This window comes from Triturus cristatus, chromosome 8, assembly GCF_964204655.1.
Source record: "Triturus cristatus chromosome 8, aTriCri1.1, whole genome shotgun sequence".
NCBI classification, from domain to species: Eukaryota; Metazoa; Chordata; class Amphibia; order Caudata; family Salamandridae; genus Triturus; species Triturus cristatus.
In genome coordinates, this window is record NC_140591.1 from 305,071,468 (window position 1) to 305,091,846 (window position 20,379).

Consider the following 20,379-nt stretch of genomic DNA (forward strand, 5'->3'; position numbering starts at 1 on the left):
AGCAAGGAAATCCCTTTGAAATGACAGCCTGTGAGACTACACAACTTCGTGACCAAACAATATGTGGATAATGATATAAAGACACGTCTACTAAATGTCCTGGAACATGGATCGAAACTATACACAGAACTGAAGCAAGAGAGATTTGTATTGAAAGCGAAAAAAAGGAGAGCCTCTGTGCACTTCAAAGCTTGCTATGAAGTCTCCCAAACTTCGAAGGAACCACTGGGTACAAGTACTGGACCTCTGGCACTACCAAATCAGTACACGTCTGGACCTGGGATCATTCTGCCAGGAAGGAGAGGATCTGCTGTGGTGCTCAAGGACTACCACTCTGCTGGAACTGCTGTTTCCTGTACTCTTGCCTATCTGTGTTGCTTTGCTGCCCGATGCTCTCTCTCTCTCTCTCTGCCTGGATGAAAAGGACTGGACCTGCATCACTAGAACCCAGAGTGACTCCAAGGGCCTGCCTCCTGATGTTTAAGTCTCACAGACACAAAAGGCTTAGAATACTCCGGTTCCAACCCTTGGCTCATCTACTTGTGAGTCTGCCCTGCCAAGCGGTGCCACCACAGTCCTGGATCCTTGGAAGTGAACCTAGGGGTTTGCTCCACTGAAACAAACACATCCTCTGCTGCAAGAGTAAAATTGCTAATTGCAGCTGTTGCAGGAACCAGAAAAACCACACCCGACTGAGAAGGGCAGACCCCAGGTCTCTGCACGCCCTCTACTCAGTCGCCTGGCTCCCACCCACCTCGCCTGTCTGGCCTTTACTTCACCTTGCCTGGCCTGGCCTCTGCCTTTTTCTTTCTTTCTTTTTTCAACCTTGCTGCTCAGGTTTGCTGCCCCCCAAGGATACACTGACCCATAGTGGTGCCATCGACCCCATGGGCCTCCTGCCTCCAGCACCAACCATCAAGCTTTTTGTAAATCTTTGCTGCCCCTCAAGGATCCACAGAGCCATAGTGGTGTCATTCACCCCACAGGCCTCCTGCCTGCCTTTTGCACATTTACAAATGGGTGCGAGCATGGCAGCCTGAGTCGGCTGCCGCAAAGTGTGTGCCCCGCCCTCCTGCAGAAGCGGCCCAGCTAGTGCCGGGCGCGGCTTGTGGGAGGCAGTGTGCCCCACTTGCTCCCGCAGGCCCACGTTTCATTGATCCAGTGGTTATCAACCTCGCCCTCTTAGGGCTTCACAAAGTGTCACCAAATCATTTGGCACAACCCTCCTAAGGCCCTAGCAACTTGAAAGCTCTGGCACAAACAAAAGTTTTCATCAGTTCTGAGCAGCCTAAAAGCTCCCTATAAACAACCAGTCATCATTTACAATACCCCACCTTTACAGGAGAAACCGAAAATAAAAAACTTTGGCCCAATTGATATGGTAAGCCATAATGCCAACTAGTTCTAGGCACTACCACGAAGAAAAAAAATAAGATTAAAAAAACATAAAATAAAATACATCCAGAGGGAGGGTCGTGGAGCCAGGGCTTCAACAGGGCCCGCCTGAGCGACCACACCAGATGCCGTCAACACCACTCAGTTCCAATTTTGAGGGCCGGCACACTCTGAGATTTAGTAGAAGCTCAAACAGATCTAAACCCCCATTCCTCTTGGGTGGAAATTGTCTCACAGATTATTTTACCAGGGTCGTATGAAGACCCTGACCAACAAAAACGATTTCGCCCTCACGCGTACAATTCATTAGGAACCATCATTGCAAAACTGTCTCTAGGGCCAGCATTCCCTGCTCAATTACAGCTTGGAGGACCAACGCTAATGCCAAGCGCACTCCAAGGGGGCCCTGTTCTCGCAAGCCCCGCTTGGACATTGTGTGAAACCGGCAACAGGGATCACAAGCAACTTGGAGACACCACCACCATCAAGTCTTCTGGCGCCCAAAAAGCAATTTCCACATCCAGCTGGAGTCTCAAGCAGAGCGGTAGGATATTTACAACTGGCACGAACGCTTTAATCTATGATTTCTTCAGCAAAAGAGTTCTTTCAACCCCTTCGCCTAATATACAATCAGTACAAACCCCAGGTGTAACAGGTGATGTAGTATCCTCACAGTTATTGTCAAACACATCACTCAGAACTCACCATAAAAGTAATGACACCTATACTGAAGGATCATAATCCAGCTACCCCCATAATTGAAATTTCCCCCACAAGTTCATCAGATAGCATTTTTTCTCACTCAAATTTACAAGGTAATAGTGTAGATGCAAGTACTGAAGCATCAGAGTCAAAAGTCCCACAGCACCGAGATCAAAACAACCCCCCTGTTTGTTTGAAGCCGTTACTTACAACTATGGCCCAAATCCATAACGAACAATCGCAAGAAATAAGCTCTCTCCGATCAGCGAGAGTAGGGCATCAATCATCCCAAAAGAGCCAACGGGCAATGAATGGAATTAAAAAAATTCCCATGAAGTCAACATTGTGGCACCCTCCCCTAAGGGCTATAACACTAATAAAGACTTCACTACTGCATCGAAACAGCGTGAACCTCCGCCAACCCAGTCTCAGGATTACAGCCTTATATGGGACAAGAGCACTTACAATAGTTCACCTTTATCAACGCCCCAACCCCCTAGGGTGCAGCATAAATTACTGGCCACAATTAAAATGTCTTTGGTGGCTACAATAAATGCTCTCACATTGCAATCAGAGAAATTAGAACAACAATTGGAGCCGATTCAAGCATCAGGTAAGTCCATCGCTAAAATAGAGACCAGATTAATCAGTATGGAGCAAAAAGAGCAAGGCGCGAGTCAAATTGGCAAAGTAATATCTTCTTGTGTCTGTCATAACATAACAGAAAAACTATGCACCTTACCGGAGGTCCTTAAATCTATGATCGTAGAATGGAAAAATGCATGCAATCATCAGTATCGGAGTTTAAAGCCACCCCCTCCAAGCCCCCTACTTGTCCAGGATAAAAGTAATTTAGACCCGGTGCCAATCACATCAGAATCCCCGGTAAGGCCACCCACAGACAACGCATCTACCTCCACCACTACAACGGGGACTGTTGGTAAAAACTCCCCAAACACCAACGAGGATACTGCTAATCAAAAGGTAGACCACTGGACATGGGTACTGTCCAAAAGATTTAAAAAACGTTTAAGAAAGGCCAAAAAATAAAGAAGCCAAACACCAAATGAACAACGATGACTCAAACAAACAAGAGCTTAAAACCAGTAAGGCTCAAGAACCAGGAAGGAAAATAAACAACAGGGATTTAATCCCATCGTCTGTCACTCAGACCTTCAGTCTGCTTTTGCCCGTCCATGAAGTTGGAACCGCGACCAATCAAAGCCTTGTATTAGCACCCTCACCTCATTCAGATTATTCCACCCCGAAGCAATCAGCTAGTGCAGGACCAGCCGAACTTAGCAACTCAGGACTGCCCTCAGACAAGAACACATGGGTGCAAAAAGACGTAGTATCTGTAGCCGAGGGCAGCTCCAACGGCCCTCGAATAAAACAGAAAAGCGACAGCCAATTTGTTCGGGCGCAAACATTAAGCACCATTGCAAACAAATCTGAAAGAGCAAACAGTACATGTACCAATCACCAATATAACAGAACCAGCTGTGACTCAAGCACTACCAAATTGGTATTAACACGGCAGTACAGCTCAGAGGGTAACCATGACAGTCTTAATCACTCCAATCTACTCTGTCTTTTCAAAGTTATTCCAAATTTGACCAACATTACCTCAGAGGACATCCTGTTCATCGAATTTATAACACCTCAGAAACGTTTTAAGGGAAGGGAGTCCACAATAATCACACTGAAATCATCTACACTGGCAGAACTAATCATGAGCAATAACACCAATTTTGAAGACTGCGGTATAGTGCTGTCAAGACTCATGAGACCCAAATATCCACCTCCCCTAAAGCTCCAAAAAGAGCCCCAAAGCTCGCACACAAGTACCTACAGTGTCTTAAAGGCTATAGGGCACTTACAAACTACCCCCGTACAGTGTACACTGAGCATATCAAGACAGTTTATAAATACAGGGGTTCCAACTAGAAAAGTAAACATCGGCATGTGGAGGATAAGAACAAACCAGAGTGGAGTTAGATAGCCCCCTCTCTCTCCAGCAACCGACAATATCGCTCCTATCCCCAGTAAACAGCTTGTTAATCACAACACAGAACTAAAGATACTTTTTATGGAACGTAGTCGGACTGTCTAGACTACTCAATCTGCCCCCAGCAAGATCCCCGATTGTAGCCTATGACTTGCTTTGTTTTCAAGAAACTTGTTCATTAAGTCCAATAACTATACCAGGCTTCTATTAAATACATCACCCTGCAAATAAAAATAATAAATTCCGAAGGTCCTCTGGTGGCCTATCAATATACCTCAACATCGGTTTAGAGCTAAAGGTTTAAAAAAAATCCAACTGAAAATGGCATGATGCAAATCATCTTAATTGAGGGTGCAAAAATCATGAGCCATAAGATGAGAATTCTGTTGCTCAACCTTTATTTTAAAAGCTTCGGTTCAATACAGGCCAAAAAGATTATACAGTTATGGGACTCACTAGAAGACTTTCTCTGTGATCACCCTAATCATGAGTTAACAATCTGTGGCGATTTTAACATCCTTCACTTGAGGGGCCCCGATTCCTAAACACACTCCTGCTGAACACCTCTTGAAAAACTATGTACCTTGCTCAATAGATACACTCTTAAATCCCTTCAACACACACTGGAACAAAATACTGCAATCAGAGAAGCAAGTACACTAGCCTATATGTTCATGGCACCCATTAATATGGAGCAGCTCGCGACGTTTAAAATTCCGTTACTACACTCAATTGGCCATCCCCCACTTTGCTCTGAGCTACAATTAAAATCTATAAAGCATAACTGCTTGAAGACGATTGGGTCTTCAAACAGGGATGAAACAAAACAACGAATTCACCGAATACAATGGGGCCCAGTCTCCCGGGAAATATTCAAACCCTGGAAATGTACATGTGCCACCACTCTTCAGATGCAAAATGGACAAAGCCTATTTGCACATTGGGACACTATTATTAACGACATCCATATCATAGTAGGACCAAAAACTTCGACTCCTAGGCTCAAGGCAAAGCTCAGTCATCAAAAATGTCCAGTTATTGCTAGTATGTAGAAGATTTCCAGGACGCGTACATTTCTTAATAAGACACACAACAAACAACTTATTCCAAAAATTGAAGGAACAAATAAAAATGCACAAACAGCTGGTTTGGTCCATTAGCAAGAAAAAATGGAGAAAGAATGGCTACACGTATACTCCCTTCTGGACAAAAACAGCCTCGCCGAGTTGTGAAGCTACATTAAAAATCCAACCTCCCATGTCAACCCACACTCTAACGCAACTGAGGAGGTACAGTGAATACAGCACTTAAACAGTATGTAACTAAAACATCTGGTCCCTCGTTTAATACTATTTTCTGTACAGATCTAGTGGAGCCCAATAAAGCCTTGAATTTTACAGCAAAACTTATTTCAAGTACTCTGTCGAGAATTAGATCTTCAGGCACGCCAGGCCCAAATGGCATCCCAGACCAAAATTTTAAGACCGACATAGATCTATGGACCTCCATACTGCTCCCACTATATCGAACATGCATTACGACAGGACACATACCTGAAAACTGGAGAGGCTCAATACTCCACCCAATATTTAAGAACGGAGACAGACTGGATCCAGGCAACTACCGCCTCATTGCCCTGTTGGATATTGAAGCTAAGGGCTATGCCTCACTCCTACTGAAAGATCTAGAGTTTTGGGTGGCAGGAAACTACCTGATCCCGTTTTGTCAAACCTGCTTTAGGACCAACTAATCAACAACAGATAATATTGTGGCCATATCTTTTTTTAATCCAACAATCTCTAAATTGCAAATCCCAGCCCTTACATGCATGTTTTATTGATTACTCATCTGCTTTTGACTCAGTGGCTAGGAACAAATTGTGGTAGAATTTACAGGACTGGGGCATTCCAAACAACGTGCTATGGGCAATAATGTCACTATATACCTCGACCTAGGTCAAGATTAACCCCGGGCGGAGAACTTTGCTCCGCCCGCGGAGATTTGCCTTCTCCGCCTTGCGCGGAGAAGGCAAATCTCCACACACTCCGCTGCGGAGCAGAGTTGCCCAGCCCCCGCCTCCACCCCCCCATTATAACAAGTAATTAAACATTAATTAAAAATACATTTAAAACCACTTACCTGTACTGCGGCGTCCCCAGGATGCCCTCCTCCTCTTCCTTGCCGTCTCGCTAATCCTTGTGAAAACTGTGCATGCGCGGGGGCTCGTGCATGCGCAGTTTTCTCAAGGATTAACGAGATGAAGAGGAGGAGGGCAGCCCGGGGATGCCGTAGTACAGGTAAGTGGTTTTAATTGATGTTTATTTACCTTTTATAATGGGGGAGTGGAGGCGGGTGGCGTAGTGAAGCACAGTTCCACAGAGTTTGTTTGAAACTCCGTAGAACTCCGTGTAGCCCCGCTACGCACACTATGTCCAGGGTTAGTCAAGATTAAGCTCTCTGAAACTGTCACAAAAGGGAAAATAATAACAGACAGTGGACTCAACCAGGGGTACGTCGTGGCCCCTCTTTAATTAACCTGTATACAGCTGATATGTTCTCGGCCCTAAAACAGGCACACCTCATTCCACCAAATATTGGGTCTTTCAAGATAACATTATTACAGTACCCAGACGATTTAGTGCTACAGGACAATTTGAGAACAGGGATTCATAAAGGCCTGACCGCCTTACACAAATACAATGAAGTAAATAAAATGATCATCAATGTTGCAAAGACAAAAGTCGTGGTATTCGGATGAATTAATAAGAAAGTAAACACTGCCTGGAGTGTGGGCCCCCTAAAAATCCAAAAGACAAGTGCCTATAACTATCTGGGTGTGTGGCTGTCAAAAAAGGGAGGACCCAAAACTCATCTAAGTCACCTTAAAAACAAGGCAGCGCTGATTACCATGAGATTAAGTCAGCTCAATACAGCTCTAGAGAATCCATCTACAATCCCAATTCAACGTGTCATCCAGGCCTCCCTCTTACCAGCAATTAATTATGGCACAATGCCTTCCCGGAACAACTTACTAAGACACTTGACAAATTTCAACTTCAAGCACACAAGAGAAGTTTTAGACTCCCATTCTATACAGGAGGTTATATGATTAGATTAGAACTGGGCCTCGAAGAGCAAATGTGGTCCAGCATGGGAGAGTTTTTAAAACATCATCATAGGGCCGTAAAGGCTCCCCCGAATACCATGAAATCTATTCTCAATCAGACCTTCAGTATTAAGTCTTAAGGTCTTGGTCGGCCTACTTAATCAAATCAGCAAATACACTCCAAATAGATCTGTTGGTGTTAAATAACAAACTGTTATCACACTCTGCCTTAAAAAAAAAATCCTCAAACAATAAGTAACGACACAGTCAGGGATTGCTGATTTGGCAAAATTAAAAGTAAAGAGCGCTCCGGTATTTGATGCAGTGGCCGCTTCATACGACACTCGAGACCCCCCCCATATTTGATACCACAGTCATATCTTCGTAGCACGACTGGAAAGGCATGCTTAAAACATATCATGGCTGGAAGGTTGATGTGCCAACAGACTCTGTGGATATCAAACCACAAATTTGGTTTTTAACTTAATGGCGCCAAGCGACTTGGCCAAATTTGGCAAGTATACATGCCTGCACCAAACCTTACTTAAAACACTGACAAGCCAGAGTAATGTCAATATCACAAGCGTGAAGATCCATTGTTTTGTACAACCTTGATCAATTGTCCCCTAATACCATTCTGGTTCTATGTACATTAAGCACTAGTTTACAAATGTTATCTATGTTTTACAAACTTGAGTAGCCATCGAAAACCAGGTATTGTTTGTGTCTTATTTTTCTCCAATTTTATATTAAGCATTCAAGACAATAGCACTAAATGCATAGTTTATCCAGCCATAGCATTTTTATACATTAATGATCGACTTTCACCTTGTCTGTGCCCATGAAGTTGGAATCTCTCCTTTTATTGTCAGTTGCTGAACAGTGTTAATGGTGGCCAAGCAAGTTGTATATTTTTAATCCAGTTTTTAAGTATTTGCACAGATACATGTGTTTTTCATGATTTTGTACATACATTGCTAAGATTTTAATTAATTATGTAATAAAGAATTATGACTGACTATTGTTGCAGCCAGACCATCAGGATCACCTTTAGATCCAGTTCAACTAAAAGCCGTTAAAGATATCCTTCGCACAACCTGTGCAGGGGAGAAAGCCAGATACCTACTCAACAAGTCCCTGGAACTAGGTTAATTTTCACCTTTGCTGAACACCTCCTACATTAGATCTCTCTTCAAAAACAAAAACTTCAAATCATACGACCCAGAAAACTACAGGCCCCTATGAAATGGACCATTCTTAGGAAGCATTTTTGAGAGAGCAGTGTTTACTCAACTCGCTAACTTCACAGAACTTACGTTTACTGTCAGAGCAACAGTCCGGCTTCAGACCAGGCAAAGGAACAGAGTCAGCAATCATATCCATCTGGGATGAAATAAAACTAACAGTGTACAAGCACAGTGTAGCTTCCTTGTTGCTTCTGGATTTATCAGCTGCCTTTGCCACTGTCCACCACCACACACGACCACAAAGACTCTACGATCTTAGGTTCTGGGAAAATGCTCTAAAATGTATTGCTGCTTATCTCCCAGACAAAATGCAGCAGTCTACCTACATCACCTACTCACACACAACACAGTGGTGTTCCTCAGGGGTCCATCATATCCCCTCTATTGTTCAACATCTACCTAACCCCTTCACCAAATCAACTTAAATCATACAACCTCACTTAATACAACTATGCAGTTATCATCCAAGTCATTTTTAAAATGGATAGCTATGGAGACGTCTACAATTCAAAACTTGATGAATGCTTCTGTGCCATAAACAAAAGGAGGATGAATAAACATCTACATCTCAATATCGCAAAGACAGACATTCTGATCTGCAGACAATGGAAAAAGTACCAACCTACCGCCATATATGACCAAAGGAACATGGAGCCTTTGCAACAAAAGACAAGTAAGGATCCTAGGAGTAACCATGGCTCAGACCTATCCTTGATACCGCATTTAACAACGTCACAATACAACTCTACTTTGCATCTTATGATACCTTGTATACCAACATTAACTGCAAGTTATCCCCACACTTATAATCTCCAAGCATGACTATGCCAACAAGCTACACCTTGGCGCACCCGCATTCATCACATTCAAAATACAACTCAACCAAAATGCTGCCGCAAGGCTTCTTCTCTGCTTTCACCCAACAGAACGCATGACTCCAGTCCTGCAATCCTTCCACTGACTAACTATAGCTAGAGGGGCAAGGCACTATGTATTGTCCACAGAGCTTCCAAGGAAAAGGACCACTATAACTACAAGCAATTCAAGCAATGCAAACCAAACAGAACACTGCTCTCTACACTTGCACCATTTATCATCATACCACTTTACATTATGAAATCCGTACGAAACACTCCTTTCTCAGTACAAGCCACCAGGCTCTGGAACCTGCTGCCAGCCAACATTAGAGGCACATACACTTCTGAAGACAGCTGAAAACAAGGGTATTTCCCTGATAACTGCACCACCTACAACCCAGCAAGACAGCCCAGAAAACAGTTGCACTCTCAAGTTCAATCCTCAGCTTACAACCTACGGATTGGAAGCAGCGCAACCAGCAAACTGCTTTTAATATGTAGGTAAACTAAGAAGGGTTGAACTATGTTTTGTTGTGGAAATATATAGTTATGTACTTGCATATGTAACAGCTAAGGTTCACAATAATATGAAGACCAAAATATGCAGCAGTCAGCAGCAAATTGTAACTTATACTTCTTAAACGCACATAAGGCATATCTGCTGTGAGGTTTGTCCATCACCAGCATCGCACATCTTCAACCGCTCCTGAGAAACCAAATCAGGCTTCTAGGCATACTAGTGGTTGAAGGTATCAAAGGCCACAAACGGATGAAGTAGCATAAACTCTGTTTGACGGGCACGTGGCTGCTTTGAGATTTTTTTACTCCGTCGGCCCTTTGTCATTTCTTGGTTTAAATGGGAATTGTGCTCCAAATAATTTTGCACGACTCTCGATGCAATAATTCGGTGTTTTTGAGGGACTGCTTGCAGTTAGTAATCATTGAGGTAGGGGATCTCCAACTTCCCTGGAAGACTGGCTTCTCTACAGACACAAATTATTTATGTACCCAAAGTTTCTCCATGTTGATAGACATAATACCAAAAACGTGCTCCGGAGGTTGGGTATGGATTTGCGGTACTGACCGATGCATAGTGTTGATTTACAAATGGAGAGGATGCGCTGGAAAATGTGGATAAATCTGAGGGATATGAATCTGAAACTTTAACATCCCCTAATTGATGAGATCCATCTGATATATTTGATTGTTGTGTCCTAATCACGGTTTCCTCCTTGCCAGCGAGTGGGACCTTACACCTCTAATCATGTTTAATGTGTCTGATTGACAGCTGCTAAACGAGCAACTGTTCATGGGCGAGTTCTCTTGTTTTTGTTTATGAACAAAATAACTTGGATGCGAGTTGCAAAAATGCCGAGAAGCAACCTGAACGCTGCGACTGAACAAGACATTTTTGTTCATTCTTGAAGTATTTTGAACAATACAACATTGGGTCAGATTGCAGCTGCTTTATTGAATCCATGAAATTCGTAATTTTAGTCCTTCAAATCAACGTTTTTTGAGTGTTATAAAACATTTTTATCAGGCTTAAGGCAAATCATTGTACTCATCCAGTTGGTTTGGTTGCTAAAGGGTCGTTGTAACTCTAACACACGGTTTTAAATTATACTGAGTATGATAAAAACAACCCGAAATATACAAGCTATTGAGACAAGTAGTAACACCTTTCCCTATTTGTTAAACTGTTTTTAAACAATGACTTACTGTGACACATTTTTTCAGCCAGGGGGTTTCAAAATGCGGAAGTGACGGTGTTGACGTGTCATCGGAAACAGGTGGTTCTTCCCGTTTAGGTGTTGCTGCACATGCCGTGCCTTCCTCCTTAGCAGTTTTCAAACCGGGAGTACGGAAGGCGGGTACTGATGGAGAACGAATATCGTCTAAAATACAAACATACCGGGTTTATAGTGTAATTTACGTCAATAAAAAAGAAATACTTATGAATTGACAGTGTATGGGTTACTAACCTTTTCTGTAATAAGAGCTACTTATGTTCAATGAAAATCATGCAGCGCTACCAGTGCTATTAGCTCTGTATAGTGCCCACATCAGACAACACTACATTAGTGGCCACCCCATGCAAGACTGCCAGGCAGGGTTCTCAGAAGTAATGCAAGAAAGGTTTTATCAACTTTTAATACAGAATATATTTTGAAAATGTAACCATTGTTCTCCAAAAGTCTTCTTCTGAGTTCTAAAATACACATATTTTCATCTTGATTGCACACTCTTCTATTTTGGTATACCTATGATAATTCATCCAAGCAATAGCTTTTAATTTAGTACGTTGGGCTGCACATAGGAGAGTCACTTACATGTAGCTGGCGAGCTACTTGTTGGAGACATTATTTTGCAACAAATCGTGCACCAGTGAAAGGCTTTGCTCCCAAAAGAAACCCACCAAATATGTAACTCGGCTGCATTTCACTATGGACATCAGATAACTGTTACCAAGAAACCATGGACACACTGGCAGTTCTAGATAGAGGTCACCAGCAGCTCCCCCCAACTTTGAAATCAGGTAGTATTTCCTCGTCCGTCTGGCCGAATGAGTCCTACTTTTCTCAGAAAAACATGGAATAAATATAGTTCGGCAATCCAACTGTGCATCGGTCCTGTTAAGGCCTTCCATACCCATGCCCCTACAGGGCGAGCTAGCGTATGCCATTCTTGTATGGGAAGGCAAGGGAACTGCCTGTAACTAGAATAGAACCCTAGTGATATGAATCCAATGTTTACATTTGCTTTATTAATGCATCAGTGAGCATATAAAACATAGAAGTACAATTTTTTAACGAAAATTTCATCATACAATAATAGAGAAGCACGCTAAATATGAACATGAAAAATGCATAAATTAAACGTTAGAAAATGTGCCTTTATTTAACGTTTGAACGTGGAAAATATTTATTTTCTTCAGAAAATAAACACTATTCTTTTATTCTACTCGATCCCTTCAGAAAAATAAATGCTTTTCAGAATAGTGACTTAAAGTTATAATCAAACTCTAGGGCTGGTCTTTTTCTGAAATGTGCTTTTTCCTGAAAAATGTATTCCTTCTTTCCTCACACCATATGACTTAACTGTATTTTGATTTTATTCTTTGCCACATATACATAATGAACAAGTGCATTAATGAAAAAAAGGGCTTGCTGCAGCTTACATTTTGTGATCTAACCAGGACATACTCTAATTGAAATGTTTAATTTCAAACTCATTGTTATACGATGGGACACCAGACAGCTAACAGAGTAGGCTTGCAAAAGGTTCTCATGAGAACCTCCATAGATATAACTTTTTGTAATATGAAGTAGCCATCTCTAACTGACTTCATGCTGACATGAACGTTTACCATGGGACTCAAGGACAAAGAGGACGACCATCAAAAGATCTCTCACCATTTGACACAGATGACCCATTCATCTGTTTTTTGCAATATGTTTAGCTGCTTTCTATATAGTACTTGTTCCTAGCTAGTGAGGCACTCATCTCAAGGTATTCAATGCACCACTACCCTGCCATGCACCTTAGCACTTTGCTGTGCTAGCCCCAATTGCCATAAGCTACTGCTTACAGTGATTTCTTTGTTTTCTTTACGCTTCGTGAGGAGACTTTGTTTTTATGCTGATCATATCTACAGGTGTGATTCTCTCCTCACCTGCATAGACAGTTGCTACTGCAATTGTTCAGAGAACTCGGATAAGTTTCCAGAATTACCCTTTATTGGAAGTTCGATCTTTTCATTAGGTATCTGACTGTGCTCCAAAATCTTCTTGCTCTTTTCCAGAAGGAAGTCTTTATGGCTTCCTCTTAGGTTAAGACTTTTAGTTCAGTCTAAGGATTATACTCTGAAAGGAACACGCTGTTATTTTCTATGCTTGTTATAACCAATCTTATTTCTTATTATTTCTGTAATCGATTTGCCACTAATTTGAATAAAAGGAACACAAATCGCGACTAATCTACTAAGAAAAGAAAAGAAACTTTTAAAACTTCACCAAACCTCTTTTTATTGATTGAACATCAAAAGCAGTTTGTAACATCTTTGCTGTGCAAAGCTCTATTCTAAAATTGTGGCAAAGATTAATTGACCTAGAAAAGCGCTGAACTTCTAGGTTCTCTAAGTAAGTTTTAAAGTGACATAATTTGTGGAAATTTATATTAGGTTTCCACAACGGAACTATAAAATAGTACACAGACAAAAATTATAAAAATTCCCGAATCCAATGTCCAAAACTTGAAGATCCGGCAAAGCGGTACTCGAAGGAGGTTGCGATTTGAAGGTGTGAGTTTTAATAGGGGAATGTGTTGTGGCTGTGATTGTGTACTTTCTTTAGTTTGGACGAATGTCAATTAGAATGAGTAGGTAAGGAAAAATAGTCTAACAAGTGGTTGAAAACAGTTTTAGAAGATTTTAGACTCGCTGTAGTTGAAAGATCCCTGGATAAAATAATAATTGAAAACTTGTTTGCAGAGATTTTGAGGTGTGGTGTGTGAGGTACCAGCGCCTACACCAGTAACATAGGGTTATTAAGTTGTGGTTGATTAATATTGATCAGTGTTAGTTTAACCTAATTGTGCAAACGGGGGAAACTGCATTTATAGGAGCGTTTTCACGTTAATGGAGATTTCACTAGCAAATGTTGAAGAGATTCTTGTATGAATGCGAAACTTTATTTCTTTAGTAAGAGGAAACAAAGTTTTTTTAAGAGTCGAAAATAAATTGTGTAGGTACGTAGAAAATTGTAAGGGAGAGTGAGGCGCTGTGAGGAGTAAGATTGTGTGGCATAGTGTTTTGTGCTGGGATTGGTCGGTTGGTTTCCTTTTACACTGTGATTGGTTGGTGACGTAGCAGTGTCCCGCTGGGATTGGTGCGCTAAATGTGAATCTTGAATTTGAACTACAAATAACAGCCGGAATTAAATTGGGTTAGCAGAAATTTGACGTATACGAAAATAAAATCGTAACATTTGATAAATCGTGTTGTTTCAGATTTAAATTTTCATGAAATGTTTTAAAGAGCTTAAACGTTTGGTGAGAGTAGGACAAGGTAAAGAGGAGCCTCCTGAGGGTACGCCTGAATACATAAACGACTACCAAACATGAGCTAAATACATGTGCTTGGCTTCACCAATGGAGAAGGATTACTGAAATGGAGGACGCTTTGAGTTTTCCTAGATATGGGACATTTAGCACCAGAATTCTTGATCATTTAAAGGGAAAATTGCATGAGATGAAGCCACCACCTAGAACCCTACAGTATGAAGCTTTTAATGCATGGGAGAAAGTGGCCAGGGAAAAGGAGAGGGAAAAATACCAACGGAGGACTAGTAGAGCAGCAAAGAATTACACAAATGCCCAATGGGATGTAGAACAGGGTAAATAGAGGAAAGCTACCATAGAAGGGACTTGATTATATCCAGTCCTTGCTTCAGCGACTGCTAAGAGGGGACAGGGCAATGATTCCAGTACGAAGGAAGAGGATGAGTCAGATACTGATTTGGGAGCTGAAATATTGGAACAGATGTTGACTTCGAGTCTTCCACCACATATGACCCCCGCAGAGCAGAGTGGCTCAGGCACTAATACTAGTTCTATAATGCCAACAGCTCCAAAACAGCTGAGTGCTTCCCAAATTGAACGAGCCCTGCGGGTATTGCAAATCACCTCACCAGTAGTAACTCAACCACAAATTTCTGTTCAACAGTGATTTCTACAACCATAGTGCCTAGTGTAGCCCCAGTACGTTATTAGAACTCCCTCTGTAACTCAGGTGGTACCCAGTTTTCCTCCGCTTGTACAAGCAAGACCAGAGATTCAAATAATTACCAGAGGGGTATCCGCTTCAGGATTTGTCACAACTTCCCAGAACTCACAGATAATTGCCTGGGAGCCACCATTAACGGTGCAAGCCCTTATAGATGGAGGGATACGAGTACTTACAGCCCCAATCTCATCGAAAGAAAATAGTTACGACTGAGGAAGGATATATACCAGCTTAATTTGAGGAAACAGCAGGATCCAGTAAGGCAGAGAATGTGGGGACTCTTGAAAGTTCAGAGATCAAAAAAGAAAAGCCTATAAATATCTCGCACCTGAAAGTTGAATTGGAAGAAATAATAAGGGGGTGTCTAGAGTTCAAACGCTTAAAACAGTATCAAAGGAAATAATTAATGTACCTGTGCAAGGAAGTTAGAAGGAGAGCTGCTTTAACTCATGACATGGTAACTAAACTTGTTCAGAAATATGAGAAAGATCTTACAAAAAATGTGCTTCTACATAGATGCTAAAAGGTCCAATTAGATGACCCAGCAGTGGAGAATATGGAGGATTACAGGACTATGATTGCATATTATAGAATTGGTTAAGTCCATTCGCAGGTGGAGTGAGTTTGAGAAATTAGAAATCAAATGGCCAAGAAACATGAGAAGAAAAAGTGGGAAGTATCTATTGCAGGGAAGCAAGATGAAGTAAGGGGGCGGGGGGGGGGGGGGAGAAGCGATAGCTTACTCACTTAGAGAAATATCAGGAGGAACACATGTCCATGTTTCTTGGAGCCATGGTGATTTGGCTGCAATTACAAACAATTATCCTAAATTGAGAGACAAGAAGGTGAGGTGGTATGCACAAGTGGAAAGGTTCATCAAGATTTCAAAGGTGCTGTGGACAGATCTGAATACGTTTATTGACATTGTAGTGCCAGACGATTTATGGGCTGAATGTAAAACTGCAGTGCAGCGGTCTAGAGAGGAACCAGTGAGTGTGGCTGGGACAAATGCACCGTCTCCTATAGCGCTGAAGAAGTATGAAGCGGTTATTACCTTTTTGATGTGCAGAGTGCCTCCGAAAGATCTGGATTGGCTCACAATTAAAAGAACTACCCAGGAGACAAAGGAGACTGTACATGAATATTATGAGAGATTGTTGCCGGTATTCCAGCAGTTTAGTGGACATGAATATCCAGAGGAAAAGGATATGGGGATTTTTGTGTCCCAGTTTGTACTAGGGCTAGGCCAAATCTGTCGCACATAACCCAAAGCACGATTTGCTGGTAGAATAAGTCACTCAAAGAAATCCTGAGATATGCTAAATATTGCATCGATGAGGTAGACAAATAGCAGAAAAAGATAAAAGAGAAACTTGTCTTGGCTTTGACAAAGCTGGCTCAGAAAGGTTTTAGGAACCCTTCTTTTATAGGGAATCAAGTAAATATGCACAGAGTTGTGATGCCACAATCAGGTTTTCAAGGAGGAATGCCCATGTCACAGGGAAGAGGTAGAGGTGTTCCTTTGGTTACAGAATCTGGATCAGATATTGCCCCTATGAAAAAGATTAAGAATGCAATTTCACATCTCCAAAACGACGACTACCACACATAGCTGTAAACGGACGACCTCTCTCCCAAACCAGTCAACTAGGAACAGGAATACATCTATGACCATTTATTTAAATGGCACAGTTTTGATACAGGCTAACAATGAGAACCTAGAGGCCTTCGACTCCCTCTTCCTTGCACTTCGTTCCACCCACTTACACTCGCTTCGACCTTCACCGCCTCAACTCCCTTCCCCTGTCAACCTGTCCCATCAGGCGAAGCAAACATCAATTCCCACACCCCTGGCAAGAACATTCAGCCTCCCCCCCTGAGTCCATCCACTCCTCCGTCCCCACGAATCGCGACCTCCAACTATCCGAGTAACATCAGACCCCACGGCCCCCCCCCAGATTCACCATCTTCAACATCGCAACCCCGCCCCGCGGGCACTGTCCACTGACCTCCATTCCACTCCTGCAGAAACCATGAGGAAGAACTCACGACTCAACCCTTTGCACCCTCTACCAAGGGTTGCGAACAGAGGCAGCATGGCCGCCACAAATAGCAATAGACTTCACAACACGGTCCTGCCACCCACCCCACGAGACGGCCTTACCCAAGACTGCATGCCCCCAGCCCCGGAAAACATGGCGCACCGTCTGGCCCTATTAGAAAGTCAGTTAGAAATAATATTCCTGGGCCTTAAGGAAAGCCTAACCAACCTTGACAAGGCCCAAAAGACCCGGCAATCCCGGCCCAGGGCTTCTTCACCGACCAACTCCAATCTTCTAAAACACCCCATCGGGTCCTCGTCCTCCCACGTGACCCGGCTACAGAGACCCACTACAATTGACGCAGAGATCCCGTCACAGAGTCACATAAGAATCAAAGCCCCCGCGTCCGGGGTACAGAGTCTCCTAAGTAAGGATGCTGAGATCCAGAAACAAAGACCTTCTAGAACCAAAGCAGCAATGTTTGCAGAAGAAGCAGCGGAGCTAGCCTCCACATACGACTCTCCTCCAACAGCCTCCCCTAAATCCAAAAGTCAAGTGATCACAGGCTTCAGAAGAGACTACCCCCCCCCCCCACTAAAATCACAAGACCCTCGCCCTCCCTCTCCACTATACCTAGGGCCCCATCTGGAAAGTTTCTCAGCAAAAATGGCTCACCACTCACTGCATGCTCATTAACTGCAGATCAGCCCCCAAGCATGCAACGGAATTAGCAGAAGCCATCCTCTCAGGACTTAGACATTGCGTTCATCACAGAGACGTGGCTAAATGAGATCTACCGACCATGCTTGGATATGCTTGTGCCCCCAGGTTTTCCATCATCAACAAAGATAGAAAAGATCAACGAGGTGGAGGCATAGCTATCATCCACAAGGACTACATTGGCATTGTTGAAATGGACACCTGCAAGTATAGCTCCTTTGAATGTCTTACTGTCAACATCAAGACTAAGGATAATAGTCCATTACTCTGTCACCGTCTCTATCACCCACCAGGCAACACCCCCACATTCGGGGAACACTTATCCAAACTGATTGCCCATTGCGCACTCGGAGACGCTAACAACCTAATCCTTGGTGACCTTAACCTACGCTGGAACGAAGTCAACACGCTAATTCAAACTCTAAACAATCTTCTCTGTGACAATAATCTATCCCAACACTGTTCAGAGGAAACTCACAATAAAGGAGCAACCCTGGATGCCATCATCGCTCATCGAGACGCAATTATGATCGACAACCTTCTACCAGTGTTCTGGTCAGATCACCACATGATCTTATTCCACATCAACCAAAGAGTGCTATCCCTGTCACCCGTACAAGACCCACCCAAATGGTCCAGAAACCTCACCCAGATTCGCCTTGGCGTTTGGAAGAAAGGCTAAATTCGCTCCTCCCCAGCAGCAATGACCACCTCTCCACAACCGATCTCACCTCGCTCTACAACTCGAATATGGTAGTCTTGCTTGATCAACTAGCACCCCTGAAATAAAAAACAAAGCAGACCTATTCCGTTCAGATCATGGTTCGACTCTGGCATCAACGAGGAAAGGAGACAATTAAGAGTCACAGAAAGACGCTGGAGAAAAAATCCTACTACCATTCACCGCGATCAACTCAGATCAGTCCGTAAGAAGTACAACAGTCACATCAAGAACAAAAAATCCAAGTTTTTCCGCTCCGCACTGGATAGCGCAAAAAACAGACCCAAGGAGCTCTCTAATATCATCAGACAACAAACCTCCAAACCCGCTACTTCCCTAGGGCAGGCATCCAAAGAACTTTGCGCCAACTTCTTCAATGAAAAGATTTCCAAGATCGCGCGCTCACTGGACATCCATAGCGCCCCCCTTTCCAATAGCAGCCCGTCTGGAGTGTTTGGTAGCGCTACCTTACCCCACACTGAACCCTGGTCACTCTTCCATCCCATCCCAGAAGAGGTGATCGTCAAACTGATCTCCACCTCCAAGCCTTCATCTCACGTCCTAGACCCTCTACCTGCGCAACTGACCAAAAAGCTGAAACTCTCCTTAGCCCCACTCTGGTGCAAGATTATAAACAGTTCCCTAATAAGCGGAATCATTCCAGACTGCCTCAAAGTGGGACAAGTCACCCCACTGCTGAAAATAAACTATTTGAATAACTTCAGACCCGTCTCCAACCTTCCTCTTCTATCCAAAATCCTAGAAAGATGTGTACTCCAACAATTAACTCAACACTTGGACAGTATCAACCTCCTTGACTCCCATCAGTCGGGATTTAGGAAAGGCTGCAGCACAGAAACCTCGATCCTCAACATCATCGATGATATCCACAAATCACTTGACTCAGACCAATGTGGCCTCCTCATTCTCCTAGACCTATCGGCAGCATTCGACACAGTAGATCACAAACTTCTCATCAAGGCTCTCGAAGAAAGGGCCAGACTAGACGAGTTGGTCCTCAAATGGTTCTCCTCATTCCTACACAACCTCTCCCAGAGAATCAAAATCAAAAGCTTTGAGTCCGACCTTCATCCAGTCAATAGGGGAGTTCCCCAAGGGTCAGTGCACTACCCTCAACTCTTCAACATTTACATGGAACCCCTCACCACCCTATTCAAAAAAGCTAACATTCCCTTCCACCTATATGCTGATGATACTCAAATTTACTTGGAAATCTCCTCTGTTAAAGACATTCAAAGACTCAGACATACTGAGGCAAGTGCAACTTTGGCTGTCAAGTAACCACTTAAAACTGAATCCGGACAAAACCGAACTACTCCTCATATCGAACAAAGAAGAGAACCCACAAATGGTTGATTGGTTAAAAACTATTGATGCGCTCAATGGGAACCACACCCTGGCTGACTGTTAAATCATTAGGCATTACGCTAGACCCAAAACTGGACGTGACCAAACAAATTAAGAACTCGGCTAAGAGCGCCTTCCTCAACCTGAAGTTACTGAACAAAATAAAGCCTTTCATTCCACCCAAAGATCTCAAACAAGCCACCCAATCATTGGTGCTGTCAAGATTAGACTATGGGCACTCTAGGTGGGGATTGTTAGACAAAAGTTGAGTGACATGTTGTCGTACTTTAATCTCTGTGACCGCGTAGGGGAGAGAGGGCCCCACCCCTGTCTATCCTGGTATTAGCGAACCGCAAATGGTTAATGCGGTATGTACGAGTGCTTTATATATCGTTCTAGCTATGAATGCACTGTGTACACGTTATTCT

At 43.0% G+C, this 20,379-nt stretch overlaps 1 protein-coding gene across 3 annotated transcripts in view; it reads right to left on the reverse strand.

Moving 5' to 3' along the window:
* SKA3 (spindle and kinetochore associated complex subunit 3) overlaps positions 1 to 20,379 on the reverse strand; it is a 637,733-nt gene that overhangs the window by 330,875 nt on the left and 286,479 nt on the right. For all 3 annotated transcript variants that reach the window (XM_085621582.1, XM_085621581.1, XM_085621580.1), the window contains one exon: positions 11,038 to 11,213. In XM_085621582.1, the coding sequence (XP_085477708.1) occupies positions 11,038 to 11,213 (176 nt within the window). The remainder of the gene's footprint in view (positions 1 to 11,037; positions 11,214 to 20,379) is intronic.